At 39.6% G+C, this 15825-nt stretch overlaps 1 protein-coding gene across 4 annotated transcripts in view; it reads left to right on the top strand.

The window, feature by feature from the left end:
• Cdca7l (cell division cycle associated 7 like) overlaps window positions 1-15825 on the top strand; it is a 42703-nt gene continuing 26878 nt past the window's right edge. For all 4 annotated transcript variants that reach the window (XM_015498137.2, XM_048799705.1, XM_015498136.2 and 1 more), the window contains exon 1: window positions 1-113. In XM_015498137.2, the coding sequence (XP_015353623.1) occupies window positions 90-113 (24 nt within the window). In that variant the 5' untranslated portion in view covers window positions 1-89. The remainder of the gene's footprint in view (window positions 114-15825) is intronic.

Raw genomic sequence — 15825 nt, 5'->3', positions numbered from 1 at the left:
GGCCTGGGGGCGGTCTTGGTGCGCTGCGCCCGTGGCTACCAGGCTCTAGTGGCCGCGTGCTACGAGGAGGCTGGAGCCACGGAAGGAAGATGGAATTGGCGACTCGCTCCCAGGTGAGGGTCTGGCCACCGGCCGCAGCCCGGTCGCCCCGTGGATTGCTTTTTCTTTTGCACCCCGGCCCTGCCCCTGGCCTCGGAATGGAAACGTGGCCCTTGGCCATGGTTCTGTGGATCGGGCGCGCTCCATTCTGCAAACCTTGGAGCTGGCGTGCCCTGCAGGTGTGCAGGGTGGGGCCGGGCTGTGCCACCTAAGTATAGGGGGCGGTCCCGAGTGGCCCCGGGGTCGCAGAAGGGCCACAGAAGGGCCGCGGGCCCCAGGTGTGGACTCTTTTCCAAGGAAGTGCGGACAGGGAGGTAGCGGGGGCGGAGCGCCTATGTTAGCTGCGCTCCCGAGACCTGGGGGGGCGAGGGGGCTTGTTTTGGTGCACCACCCGCCTTCCTAGAGGAATTGGCACAGAGATGAGGAAGTTTAAGAAATGAGAATTTTCTAAAAAACAATCGGGAGTCAGCTTTAGCCTAATTTAGGTAATGGAGTTTAAAAGGAATTGTTCGCGGGTTTGTTCTAGAACTTTTTGTAAAATGTTTTCAAGTAGTTTGTAACCACTTGGGGGAAATGGCAACGTCATTAGTGCAAGTTAAAAAACTACTGCAAGATCCCAGATCGTGTACTCAGCACGACTCCAATTACGCATTATGGGCCTATCTATCTGGTCTTTAAAACCTATTAACAAATACTTGAGTGTTTTTCAAACGTTTCAGTGAGTAGTGGGAATGTGAACGAGATTTTAGGGTTTTATATATATATATGTATGTATATGTATTTATTTATTTATATATTACCTTTTTCAAAGAGCTTTTCATTACTTTTAAATGAACTCTTCTATAAAAAGCTCTAACTTTAAGTGAAAATGAACATACATTTTTATTCAGAGATAAGCATTAACAACTTTTTTAGACAATTTTTAAGAGGGAAGGAAGCAGCCACCGCTGCTGATGGGAACCTGAGATGTTTTGTGCAAGGCAGAATTTCTTGCTTTTGTGAGAACCTCTGGACTCTACAGCTTCCACCAGAACTTCTGGCTGGCATTTACCTCTTTCCTCCACCTGGGCTCTGGGGCCCCAGGAAGAGGTTGCACCTCTGGCATTGCCGGACTGCTGTCACCTGCCAGAGTCAGCTGGCAACTGAAGGCCCTGAGCCACTAATGATTGCTTTGGCTACTTAGTAATTTCTGAAAGCCTTTCTGAAAAGTGGTTCTTTGAGAAAAATCTGATAGATGTTTTGAGAGTATTGTTTTTGAAATGCCTCCAGTGAGGTGATTTTCAAAGCAGGAAAACAATGAGGAAGGCTAAGGACTGAGCCCAGTGTTAGGATTAGTGTGTGTGTGTGTGTGTGTGTGTGTACGCACGCGGGTGCGTGCAGGTGCGCGTGCCATTTGGCCTCTGCTTCTAGAAGTTTTGGCCTCTCCAGGACTTAAAAATAAACAAAAAATCCTTTGGAAGGAGATTTGCACTCTGGTGAATTTCATCATTAGAAAATGTGTCTTCATGTATCCCTCTTGAAACTTGTTGTTCTGCTGGAAAGTTCTTTGCACTTTGATCACTTACATCCATACTTTAAGCTTTGGAAATTCAGAAAGTCCCACAATGTGTAGTTGGAAGTGAACATTTTACTGTCAGATAATGAGGCTAATTTTTGGTAATTCTGAAATGTTAAACTATTTACCATGTGGGGGTGATCCTCAAATTATATCCAACCCATTATACACCAATTAGAGTAAATTACTATATGTAAGATGATCTTTTTTTTTTTCCTTTTCTGAAGACCTCCTAATTGGCAGTGCTAATTAAGATGTGATGATTTTTTCCTGTGGAAATATTCCTGTTCATCATAATTTAAATGTGAGCAGATTATTGTCTCTTTAATTTAAATTAGCTGAGAGTGATTCCGTAGGGTAGGCAGGTGACTGCAGATAAGAGCACTTAATGAACATTTCAGGCATTGCAAGATGTTAAATTTGTATGGTTCTACCCAGTCCCCCCAGCCTTATGAATAAAGCACTGTGATGAATGCCTGAAGTAGCATTTCTGCACAGTGACTATGGCTCAGCCCAGCATGCTGTGTGTTTTAATCTCATTCATACAGTAAATATAATTTCCATCCTTTGGAAAGCACAAAACTGCAAGGTATTGCAGCAGAGCAGTTTAGGAAGACCTGTTAGCAAGTGATTGAGGGGATACTCATTTGTACTGGGAACCGCTTTGAAGCCTCTGTTTCTGCTCCCCACCAGTGTGTTGGATTCAGTGTTCTCTGACAGTGATTTCACCTTCCATGGGCTGTGGTCTTTTTATAGACTGACCACTGAATCTTTGTGCTTTTATGTTGAGTGACAGAAACAATATTTAGCAGAGGTAAGGGTGTGATCCCTTGCTAAACTCACAACAGTGCAGCTCACTGGACCTGAGTCTCAGGTCCTTAGCAGAGAGGCTGGTAGGTCCTGAAAGTCACTTTCCTTCTTTTCCCTTTTCTAGCTCCAGGTTGCATTTTGCACTCTTTGAGAAGGAAATGATGCTAAATGTTATGCATATGCATGGAATATGCTGTTGAAAGGGCAAAGGGGAATTTTTCTGGTATTGCCCTTAAGGCAGTAAAACCCATCTGATCTTATGGCTTGAAATCTGTGCCCAGAACCCCAGAAGCTGGTAACAGAGGGGAAGTCATGTGTGATTTCTCAGGACAATGCTTTGCCACTTTAATAGTCCTATATTTAAAAGGCTACTTGTTCTTTCGTAAGGCTACTGACAAGCAGAGCTAAATTCTCAGAGACCACAGCAGTTCTGATCTCAGCAGGTACATAGGACAGAAAACCACGAGATAATGTGTGACTTAAAGAAATTTATGAATGCTTGAATATATTAATGAAAAAGTTTAGAGTATCGATTTGAATAGAATATCCAAGTGTATTAGTTTTGAATGGCTCTTAGGAATTTTCCTTTGCTCCTTGCTACTCTCTCTGAGTTATAGTTTAGAATCTTTATCTCCAAAATCTAGTTTTGTTTCATAATATACTTCTAGCTTTATTTACCAAAGTGGAATTGATTCAGGCTACTTGGTGTTGGGATAGAGGTAAGAAAACATTGGTGGGACCATTTTATTTCCTTTTTGTCTTTGAAAAGCAGTGGTTTGTGAATATTTTGCAGTCGGACCATTCAGAGGCATGTTTGGCAAGGGGAAGTCATGTAGCTGAAGTAAACACTTAAATAAGTTTACCTTTTGTGGTAGTAAATGCTCATGCCCCGAATGCAACTGCAGAATATGCCATGGAGTTTTGTTGTACAAGGGCCAAAGTTTAAGTTCAAACAGACAGTTGATGCTTTGGCTTTTCTTCATAATTGTCAGAGGACTTGCTGCCTGGGTTAGTCCCTTTATCAGGTGATCATTGAGTGCCTCACGTTATTAGTTATAGTGGAAGAACAAAAACATGACACTGTGGTCCCCCCCTACTACCCGGCCCCCAAGGTGTCTCTGGAGCTCCTTGCCACTTTTGCCTTTGCCAGAGCTCAGCAGCCTGCTGACCTTGGTAGCCTTGGGGTTGGGGGTGGGAGGAGTACCATCCCTTTTCTTTCAAGAAATGGAAACTGTCCTTGCCTTTTCAAAGTTATGTTATGTTGTACTAGGGATTACGATTTAATCCTCCCTGTGGTTTTGTGAAGTAGGTTGTATTATCTACATTTTACAGATAAGGCTGTAAGTTGGCCCATTTGCCCAGAATCAACCTAGGGAGTTGTTCATCTAGGATTCTGGCTCTAAAACCACTGCCTGTTCCTTGTCACTGGAATCACAGGAACTGGTTGGGTCACTAGCTTTCTCTGAAATAATGAGGATAGAAATCTCAGCCTTATTTGCCATCTCACTGAGATGATTTAAGGACCTGTGGAGTGTAACATGCTATTTAAATATATTGTGGTACCATTTAGCCAGTTCAGCCCGGATTTTGGTTTATACTCTGTAAAGTCAAACTGACGTTTGTCGTTTTGGGAATATGACAAGATCTGTAAAGCTTTTACACAGGAATGACTTTTACATGATTTTTGTATTGTGTAAGTAACATCATGTTGATATAAGCTGACGTGACAGCAAAATGGTGAGCCACAGCTCTGCTTCCCGTACTCCCTGTGCCTCATTTTCTGGATCCTTTCCATCTTGCAGTGGCCTGTGGAATAAGAGTCATTTTTTCAGAATCTTGTTTGCTTGCTCTTTGAATTCTGCTTTTTAAATTTTTGGTGCTGGGGATTGAACCTAGGGACTGGCATGTGGTAGACAAGTGCTCTACCTCTGAGCTACATCCCCCACCCCAGAATTCTGCTTTTCTTAGTACTTTCAGTTTTAGCAACTGTACAATGTTAATGAGTAGGGTGTGTGTGTGTGTGTGGGGTGTACTGGGGATTGAACTCGGGGACACTCAACCACTGAGCCACATCCCCAGCCCTATTTTGTATTTTACTTAGAGACAGGGTCTCACTGAGTTGCCTAGCACTTTGCTTTTGCTGAGGCTGGCTTTGAACTCGTGATTCTCCTCTCTCATCCTCCTGAGGCGCTGGGATCATAGGTGCCACTGTGCCCAGCTAGTAGATGTGTATTTAATGTATTAATTTTCTCTTGAAAAATATTTTTCTTAAAGGAACTTGGAATAAACGTCCCAGAGTGGAAACATTATATATTTTATGACTTGTGATGAAGTCACACAGTGGTTGTTTTTTTTTTTAATGTTTGTCTTAAATCATTCTTTGTTTATAATGTATTTAACATCTGGCAAAGGGAATGTGGCTGATTTTCACTAGGTGGGACTCTGATACCATTTTTTTCTAGGGTGTTTCCCCTTCTGTTATGCTGTATTGGCTGAGGGAAAGCAGTTTTTACTGTGGTTAGTACTAAGGCTCATGAAAACTGAAATGATGACTATTGTCTCAGAATCTAAACCATCTAGAGTGTTTTAGTGTGAGTGAAAGTAGAGGGTTGTCCTAGAGGCCCATTCTCTACCACCATCTGGTCTGCTTAGAAAACCAAGATGACCCAGGCAGGTGCTTGTGGATGCGCAGGGGAGTGACTGGATTGGGGTTGGTGGGGACTGTGTATAAGTTGGTCATATTGGCCCAGAACGAAGGCCACTCCAAGGTGAGTTTCTCTCCTGTGTGGCAGAAATTAACTTTTTTTTTTTTAAGAGTTGCCTTTTTTGCCTTGCGTACTTAGAAGATAATAGTCTCCTAGATTGCATTCCTGAAAATGTGTTTTGATTGGAGGTTGAATGCCTTAGAAGTCCAACTGTACCATTATACAGTGGTGATTTCTAAGAGCAAAAAGAAAAAAAAAAGTCCTTCTGATGCAGGTGTTGGCTATAAAGGGCGAGTGCACTCTAAAACTTTGCCAAGATGTGTACCTAACGATATCTGTCTATCCTCTTTGTTGCATTTCTATAGAACATTTAAAGAACGGCATATGGAATCCTGAAGTATGAGTCCTCAGGCCTGTGCCAGCCCAGGCTGCCAGGTGTGTGGGCAACAGATTCCTGGGATCAGATCCCTGCCAGTGATGCTGGCTTTCTCAAGAATCCTTTCCGCAGTGTCCTCAAACCCCCATGAAGAGCAGCACAGTAGTGGGGGCAGCTCCCCATCTTTAACCTTCTGTTCGAAGAGGGTCCTTTGTACCTGAAGAGTGCCTTGCACTGGCACTCTGGGTCTTTGGCATCAATCTTAGTACTTGCCTGGTGTAGACCTCCTCCTCCTCTGTGGTGAAGTCTCCAGGATTTTCTCCAGGTAGTGACTGGTAACCCCAAATCATGGTCATCCAGCTGATGGGTGAAGGACAGGGCATATAGTAGGTGTTAAATATTTGTTGAAATTTTTAAAAAAGGGTGATTTATGGCTGTCATTGCCGAATGAGTGGAAGTATGAGTTATGATGGGCTGGAACATCCTGTAACAGCTGCTCAGATTTTTCTGTTGAACTAATGTGGAAGCCAGTTCCTGCCTGCCCCAGAGGCCTGCAGGTCTAGCAGCTCCTGCTGCCTACATAGGAATGTCCTCATAAATCTTCAGTTCTATCTTTCAAAGTCAGACCTATTTTGTATTCTATTCCTGCATACATTTTTTAAAACTTATTTTAATACAAAAACAGAATTAGAAAGGACAGTTCTTGGAAAAAAACTCCCCTCTCCTGCCCTATGTGTGGCCCTGGAAGCCCTCTGGCTGTCACTGAGCTCCCATGCTGGAGAAGCACGGACTACCAAGTGTAAAATTCAGAAATCATACCTATAAACCTTGAGATAGAAGCACTAACTGCCTCCCACTCCCCATTCCCCCAAATCTATTTAAAGCTCCGTGACTCTGAAGGATATTAAATGGGGGGAAGGGAGTTAAAATTTTTTTTAGTTGATGTTGAAACCCCTAAGAACATTTTTTAAAATGTAAAATGTTGTTTTGTTTTCCATTCGCAGTTTAAAAAGGAAAGTTAAGAACAATAATGGTATGTTTAATATCATTGTTTATTTATTTTTGGTACTAGGGATTGAACCAAGGGGTGCTGAACCACTGAGCCACATCCCCAGCTCTTTTTTATATTTTATTTAGAGACAGTGTCGAGTTGCTAAATGCCTTGCTAAGTTGCTGAGAATGGCTTTGAACTCACGATTCTCCTACCTCAGCCTCCAGAGTTGCTGGGATTACAGGAGTGCAGCACCATGCCCGGTTCTTTTTTTTTTAGATGTTGATGGACCTTTATTTCATTCATTTATTTATATGCGGTGCTGAGAATCCAACCCGGTGCCTCACACTTGCTAGGCAAGTGCTCTACAACTGTTCCACAACCCTAGCCCTCATTGTTTCTTTTTAACTCTCATTTTTTTTAACCCCCTGACAAGTAGTCCAGGATTTTTTTTTCCTTTTGTGAGGTTTATTTTTTTTAATAGAGTAGTTAAGTCCACAGGCCCCATGTAACCTTGTCCCCCATACACAAGACCTCTTTGTACCTCTCCCTTTACCTGACTTAAAAGTCTCCCCATTCCCCTCACTGCCAGCTTCGCTCAGGGAAGAGGGAGCCTGGGCGTCCTCTTGACCTTCCTTGGACTAAGCAATTGTAACGAGGCACCGCAGAAGGATGTGCTCTTGGTATGTCATTCACTGTGGCCCAGTGCCAGGAGCCTAGTGGTGTCAACAGCCTGAGCAGCGTGTTGGGGGCATTGCTGGAGCTCACCTTCCATGGCCGCAGTCAGTGCCCTTAGGGTAGATGTATGTTAGGAGATTTTGAAGAAAGGCTTCCAGGGCTGGACTGTAGAATGGGAGAGTCCCCCCAGCAGTTGGAAGAGCTGTGCTGTGTTGCTTTCTTGGAGTGAGCATGGGACTCTTTCCTCCTCTGAAAGACAGGCACCTTCAGATCCCTGCCTCCACCTGGGAAGCTTCTGTATGTCCTGCCCCAGACTGTGTCCATCTCGCAGCTATGTAGATAAGGCCAGCAAGTCTTATCTACCCCTATCTTCTGCCCCTAGAAGTCTTCCTGACCATTGCCTCCTCTGTAGGGTCACATGCTGTCTTGGGGACACCTCCAGCTTCTGGACTTACTTGCCATTTCACTGTTTGTCACATCACATTGTTTCACCCTACTGCATATGACCCATTTTTTATCACATCTTTTGGAGTGGTGCATAGCAGATATTAGATGCTTAATAAATACCTATTGTGGGGATGATAATGAAAAGTAATAGTACTTTACACTCTTTTAATAACTAATATTTAAATAGTGTCTTCTGCTTATGGAACACTCTTCAGGCATAGTTTGAAAGTCATCAGGACTCTGTTCTAATCTTCTTGTCTTTTCTTGCTGGGTAAATGTCAGTGTTGGACTTTCCTGGCCCCTTGAAACATACCAGGCTGTTTAACTTGCTTTGGCCAACTAAATCTGAGCAGAAGTGTGGCAAGTCACTTCTAGGTGGGATTCTTCAAACGCTAGCAGATTGTTTATCATATTTCATTCCTTCCGCACTGCGTCTGCCAGCATTCCAGATACCGGCAGCCTGGTCAACCCAGTTCTTCATGGAGTAGAGCCACTGCACGGCCTGTGAGGAACATGCAGTATGAACAAGAAAGCAGACTTTTTTTGTTTTAAGCCATTCCCAGAGCTTTGGAGTTGTTTGCTGCTGTTTTCTAACTTTACATCCTGACAGACCCAGGAGCTCATATTTCAGTGTTGGATTTGCTCTGTGGTTGTCAGCTGAGTGAGCTGGGGTCCTGGTGGTGGTAATAGAGATATGTGGTTTTGTTTTTGACTGTTAGGTACTCCTGTTATTTGGTGGTTTGGAGTTCAGGGGTGTTAAGGCCCACCTGGCAGGCAGGAGAGGCCCCCAGGACAAAACAATTTGTTCTGTCCAGATTGCCAGCGGTGCCTCGTTGAAAGCACAGGAACTGACGTGTCTGAGTTGATCATCCATCTCACGAGTTCAGAGAATGCTTAACTTTGGCTTCATGTTCCTATCTGCAGACCTCCCTGGAAAAGGGACTAGACCAGTACTTGCCAAATGTATCCATCTCTGCCAAAATTCCACTCACTGGCCATGTATCTGCTATTGAATAGCTCTTCTAGCCTGTACAAATTACATATCTATATTTCTCCCTGCGTATATTTTCTCTTTTAAAAATAACATTAATTACTTTGGGGCCTTTTATTATTGGGATAAAATACACACAATAAAATGAACTATTTTGACCATTTTTTAAATACATGATTGAGTATAATCACTACTGTTGTGTAACTATCACCATTACCTCCAGAAGGTTTTTTTTTTTTTTTTAATCATTCTAAACTGAAATTCTGTATCCATCTCCCCCACCCTAATCCCCTGGTAATCTCTCTCCTTATTGTTGTCTGAGAGTTTTGAGATCATGCATATCTCTTCTTTTCTTGAGGGTGGGGGCCCGGGATTGGTGGGTACCAGGGATTGAACTCATGGGCGCTCAACCGCTGAGCCACATCCCCAGCCCTGTTTTGTATTTTATTTAGAGACGGGGTCTCACTGAGTTGTTTAGTGCCTTGCCATTGCTGAGGCTGGCTTTGAACTCGCAATCCTCCTGTCTCAGCCTCTCGGATTCCAGGTGTACAACAGGCGCACAGCTGTCCTGCATATCTCATACAAGTGAAATCATGCAAAATGTTTTGTGGCTTGCTCATTTCACTCAGCATAGTGTTTCAAGGTTTATTCTTGTAGTGGGTGTCAGAATTTCATTTCTTTCTAAGGTTGAATAATGCTCTTTTTATCATATCTCATTCCCTTTGCATTGTATCTGCCAGTATTCCTTTATGTGTATGTACCAATTTTTTTTTAATCCATTCATTCATCAAAGGACATTTGGTTGTTTCTACCTCTTGGCTATTGTAAATAATGTTTTCATGTACAGTGAGTGACAGTTTCCACATATCTGTGGGAGTGTCTCTTTTCAGTTCTTTTGGTTATACTTCTAAAAGTGCAGTTGCTGGGCCATATAGTAATTCTAAGTTTCATTTTTAGATAAAACACCTTACTGTTTGGCATTTTCTCTTCCTACTAGCAGTGTGCAAGGGGTTCAGTTTTTCTTCACATCTTTGCTGATTGGTGGTAGGTTGTTTATTTTATTTTTTTATATGATGGCCGCTCTGTTGACTAAGAGGTGGTATCTCCTTATGGTTTTGATATAATTTTCTTGATGATTCCTGATATTGAGCATCTTTTCACATGCTCAGTTGCCTTCTGTATGTCTTCTTTGGGGGAATGTTAATTCAAATGTTAATTGAGGTTTTTGTAGTTGTTGAATTGAAGTTGGTTTTATATTCTGCATATTAATTCCTTGTCATATATATGATTTATTTTCTCCTGTAGGTTGCCTTTTCACTGACTAGTGTCCTTTTCACAAGTTTTTAATCTTGATGAAGTTCAGTTCACCTATTTTATCATTTGTTGCTGTATCCAGTAAATCACAGTCTAGTCCACTATCATGAAGCTTTTATGTATCTAGGCCTTTGATTCATTTTGAGTTCATTTTTATAAGAAAAAAAAAAGGTAAGGCCCAACTTCATTCTTTTGCATGTGGATTCATGAAGTTTGCCCAGCACCATTTTTTGAAAAGAATATTGTTTCCCTTTCCCCATTGGATGGTTTTATCACTCTTGTCACCAAAGTCATTTGGCTGTGTCAGGTTGTTTCAGGCTCTCTGTTCTCCAGTTGGTCTGTATGCACCATTTTGATAACTGTAAGTGTTGTAAGTGTTGAAATTAGGAAGTGTTGAGTCTTCAAACACTGGTTTTGTTTTTAAGATATTACTCTATTTAGGGTCCCTTGAGATTCTATATGAATTTCAGGTTAGTCTCTTCTAATTCTATAGGAAACATCCCTGGTATTTTTTTTTTAAATATATTTTTTAGTTGTTGATGGTCTTTAATTTTGTTTATTTATGTATATGTGGTACTGAGATTTGAACCCAGTGCCTCATACACGCTAGGCAAGTGCTCTAACACTGAGCCACAATTCCAGTTCCATCCTTGGTATTTTGATAGGGATTACATTGAATCAGTTGATGGCTTGGGTAGTGTGGTCATCTTAACAATATTGTATTTCAACCCATGAACATAGGATATCTTTGTCTTTATTATGTTTTCCTTAAGTTTTCAGTCATGTTTTGTACTTTTCAGTATGTAAGAACTGTACTATTTGGTTACCTTTATTCCTAAATATTATTCTTTTTAATGCCATTTTAAATGGAATTGATTTTTTTAAAGTATCTTTTTCAGATTCTTTATTATTACTGTGTAGAACGCAGCTAATTTTTTATATGGGATTTTATGTCCTGCAACATTGTTGAATTTGTTAATAGCTCTGACTACTTTTTTTGTGGCACCTCTCCTGTTCTGTACATATACAGACATGTCATCTAACAGGTGTGTTTTACTTCTTCCTTTCCGATTGGAATGACTCTTCTTTCTTTGCTTGACTGCTGTGGCTCGAGCTTTCAGTACTATGTTGGATAGATGTGGTGGAAGCAGGCAAGCTTGTCTTGTTCCTCATCTTAGGGGGCAACAACTTTGAGTCTTTCATTCACCCTTGAGTATGATGTTAGCTGTGGGTGGGTTTTATTTGGTGGATGACATTTCCATCCATTCTTGTTGCTGAGATTTATTTATCTTTTTAATCATGAAAAAAAGTATTAAATTTTGTCAGATGCTTTTTTCCTTACATCAGCTAAGGTGATCATTTCCCCTCTTTATTTTAATATGGTGTATTTACATTAATTGATTTTCATGTGTCAAACTACCTTGCATTGCAGGGATAAGTTTCATTTGGTCATCTAGTATAATCTTTTTGCTATGTTGTTAAATTTCGTTGAGGATGTTTGCATCAAAATTCATATAGGATGTTGCTCTGTAGTTTTCTTATAGTATTTGGCTTTGGTATCAGGATAATGCTAGATTGTAGAGGCTCCAGGAAGTGTTCCTTCCTCTTCAGTTATTTTTTGGAAGAGTTTGGAGGACTGGTGTTAATTCTTCTTTCAGTGTTTGATAGAGCTCTCTAGTGAGGCCATTAGTACCTGGGCTTTACTTTGTTTGGGAGGGTTTCAAATCCCCACAAGTTATAGATTTATTCAGATCTCTGTTTCTTCATAATTTGGTCTTGATAGGTTTTGTGTTATTAGAAGGTTATCCGTTTCACCTAGATAATCCAATTATTGGTATATAATCATTTATAGTACTCCTTTAAAATCCTTTTTTACTTCTACAGGATTGGTAGTAAAGTCCCAGTTTCATTTCTGAACTTAGTAGTTTTGAGTTTTTTTTTTTTTAAGTAACTAAAAGTTTAATTTTGTGAATATTTTCAAAGAATCAACATTTGGTGTCATTAATTTTTCTCTGTTGGTTTGTTCTCTATTTTATTTGTCTCTTGCTCTAATCGTTATTATTTTCTTCTTTCCACTGGCTTTGGGTTTAGTTGGTTGTACTTTATCTTGTTCTTTAATGTGTAAATTTGGTTTGAGATCTGTCTTCCCTTTTAACATAAGTGAGTGTTTACATCAGTAAACTTCCCACTTAGCATATTTTTTTCTGCATCCTGTAAGTTTTGGTATGTTTTATTTTTATTTGCATTCGTTTAAAGGCACAGGTTGAGTACCCCCTATCCAAAATGATACCAAACGTGTTTCAGATTTCAGATTTCTTTTTCGGATTGTGGAATATTTGCACTTACATAATAAGATATGTTGGGAAATGGGGCCCAATTCTGAACATGAAATTCATTTATGTTTCATATATATTTGATGCACGAAGTCTGAAGGTAATTTCATACAATATTTTTAATAAATTTGTGCATGAAACAAAATTTCACGGCATGGAATTTCCACACTTGTGGCGTCATGTTGGAGATCAGATTTTCAGACATTGGAGCATGTTGGATTTTAGATTTTTAGATCAGGGCTGCTCAGCCATTATTTTCTAATTTCTCTTGTGATTTCTTCTCTGACTTATCCCATTAAGAGTGTGTTATGTGATTTCTGCTTATTTTTGAGCTATCCTGTTTTTCTTCCGTTACTGATTTCTAATTTTATTCTAGGGCTCAGAAAAAATTGCTTGTATGACATTAATCACTTAAAATTCATTCACATGTTTTGTGGACTATCATATGGTCTGTCCTGGATAATTTTTATGTGTGTGTTTTCCTGTTGGGTAGAATGTCTTATGTGTCTGTTAGTTGGTTTATTGTATTGTTCATGTCCTCTGTTTTCTTATTGCTGTTATTTGGTTGTTCAATCTATGATTGAAAGTAAGGTGTTGAAGTCTTCATTATTATAGAACTGTCACTTCCGTCTTCCAATTCTGTCAGTGTTTGCTTCATATGTCCTGGAGCTTTGATTTTGGTGCATACATTGAAAATTGTTATCTTCTTAGTGAATTGACATACACACACATACACACACGTGTGTGTGTATGTGTGTGTGTGTATACATATTATAGTTGTAGTTGGACACAATACCTTTATTTTTATTTATTTTTATGTGGTGCTAAGGATTGAACCTAGTGCCTTGCATGTGCTAGGCAAGTGCTGTACCACTGAGCCACAACCCCAGCCCCATGAACTGACTTTTTTTTTTGTCAGTCAATAGTGTCTTTGTCTTTTGTAATGGATTTTAAATTAATATCTGTTTGTCTGGTGTTAGCCAATTCCATCTCTTTTGGCTACTATTTGCACTTAACATCTTTTTTACTTTCACTTTCAACCTATTTGTTTGATCTAAACTAAATCTTTTGTAGATAACATGTAGTTAATGCCTTTTATAAATCTCTGCCAGCCACTTTCTTGATTATGAAATTTAATCCATGTACATTTAAAGTAATAACTAGTAGGAAATGACTAAATTGTTGTGTTTTCTGTCTTAACAGCTTAGTTTTTGCATTTTAGTTATATCTTAATGGCTTGTTTTGGTCCTTCTTCCTCCATTACTGGCTTTCTTTGTATTTAGTTGATTTCTTTGTAGTGACATATTTTTACTCTAAGTCACATTTTCTTGTGTTTTCTGTCGATATATTCTCTGTGGTTATCATGAGTATTATGTATAACATTCTAAGGTAATAACAACCTCTTTGATATCAATTTGATTTTACTGACATACAAAAACACTATTCCTGTACAATGCTATTATAAATTACATCTCAATGCTTTGTGTATCCACTGACAGATTTGTTAGTTTTCCCTATAAAAAATAGAAAGAAAAGTTACAAATTATTGCACAAGGCCCTGGGTTCAATCCCCAGCACCACAATAAAAAAACAAAACAAAACAAAATTAAATTTACAATAATACTCATTTTTATATTTCCATGTATTTATCTTTACCTGAGAACTATATGTTTTGGTATGACTTTAAGTCACTGGTGTCCTTCCATTTCAACCTGAACCACTCTGTCCTTTACCATTTCTGTTTACTGATGCTAGTGGTAATGAACTCACTGAGTGGTAATGAACTCACTAAGACATCTGAATGTCTTAGTTTCTATCTCACTTTTGAAGGATAGTCCCGCCCACCCCAATGCAGAATTCTTGTTTGACAGTGTTTTTTTTTTTTTTTCCTTTCAGTATATTAAATGTATTATAAATGAACCATTGTACTGCATCTGGCCTCTAAGGTCTCTGCTGAAAAATGAGCTGATAATATTATTGAATATGCCCTAGATGTGACAAGTAGTTTGTCTCTTGATGCTTTTAAGATTCTTTGTCTTTCAGCAGTTTGATTATACATGTCACCATTTAGGTTTCTTCAGATTTATATTACTTGGAGTTCACTGAGCTGCTTGGATTTGTATAGTCATATACATGATTTTACTAAATAATCTCTCTATTCTCTCCTTTGCAGACTCCCATAATTCATGTATTGATCTGTTTGAAAAAAATTTCTTTAAGCTGTATTCATTCGTCTTTATTTTCTTTCCTCGCATTGGATGTTTTCCCCCACATTTTTTATTGGTGCATTGTAGTTGTACATAATGGTGGGATTTGTTATTACATATTGGTACATGCACACAATACAACAATGTAATTTGGCCAATATCACTCCCCAGCACTTCTCGCCTCCCAGTCCCCACCCCACGGTCCCTTACCTCTACTGATCTCCCTTTGATTTTCATGTGATCCCTGTCTATTCCACCTTTCTTTTTCCTCTCCAGCTTCCACATATAAGAGAAAACATATGACCCTTAACAGTACTTTTTGAGTTTGGCCTATTTTGCTTAACATAATGATCTCTAGTTCCATCCATTTTCCTGGAAATGAAATAATTTCGTTCTGTATACATACCACATTTTCTTTATCCATTTATCCATTGATGAATACCCAGACTGGTTCCATTGTTTGTCTAATGGGAATTGTGCTGCTAGAAACATGGGACTGCCTCTATCACTATAGTATGATAACTTTAATTCATTAAGACAACTACCAAGGAGTAGAATAGCTGGGTCATATGGTGGTTACATGTCTAGTCTTCTGAGGAACCACTATATTGATTTCCATAGTGGATATATACTAATTTACAATCCCATCAGCAGTGTAAAGTGTTTCTTTTTCTTCTCATTCTCTCCAGCATTTATTATTGTTTGTATTCTGGATAATTATCATTCTGACTAGACACACTTGATATTTTCAAGTGCCTTCAAGTTTGCTGATTACTGTGCCTTCAGACATGTATTTGAACTACTCTTGTGAAATTTCCTATTTGGTGGTTATATTTTCTTTAGCTCCAGAATTTCTGTTTGGTTCCTTTTTCATAATTTGTCTTTGTTGATAAACTCCTTTTGCTTCTGTGTCATTTTGCTTTAGTTCTTTGTACTTCCTTTTGCTCTTTAAGGGCAATGTTTGTGCTCCCTCCCAGTTTCTGTGCTTCCTCCCAGCTTATTTGCTCCTTTGAATATGTTATTCCTTTCTGTTTCTATGTATGCCTTTTGTTGAAAATTGGATATTTGATAAGACAGCCACTTCTTTCAGTCCTTACTGATTGGCTCTGTGCCAGGGAATCCTACAGTGATTAGCTGGGCATGTTCTGAGTCTGAAAACTTAAGGTCTTCTCAGATATTTTCTGAACACATTGTCTTGCCTGGAGCTGTGTCTAGCTTTGTGAAGTCCCCATATTTGTGGCTTTTCTTTCTTCTTCTTCTTCTTTTTTTTTTTTTTTGAAATCTATTTCTGTAAGTATCTCACCCAATTCTTATCTGGG

The sequence above is a fragment of the Marmota marmota genome, unplaced genomic scaffold, assembly GCF_001458135.2.
Source record: "Marmota marmota marmota unplaced genomic scaffold, marMar, whole genome shotgun sequence".
Taxonomy (NCBI): Eukaryota; Metazoa; Chordata; class Mammalia; order Rodentia; family Sciuridae; genus Marmota; species Marmota marmota.
This window is presented reverse-complemented; position numbering and strand designations above follow the sequence as displayed.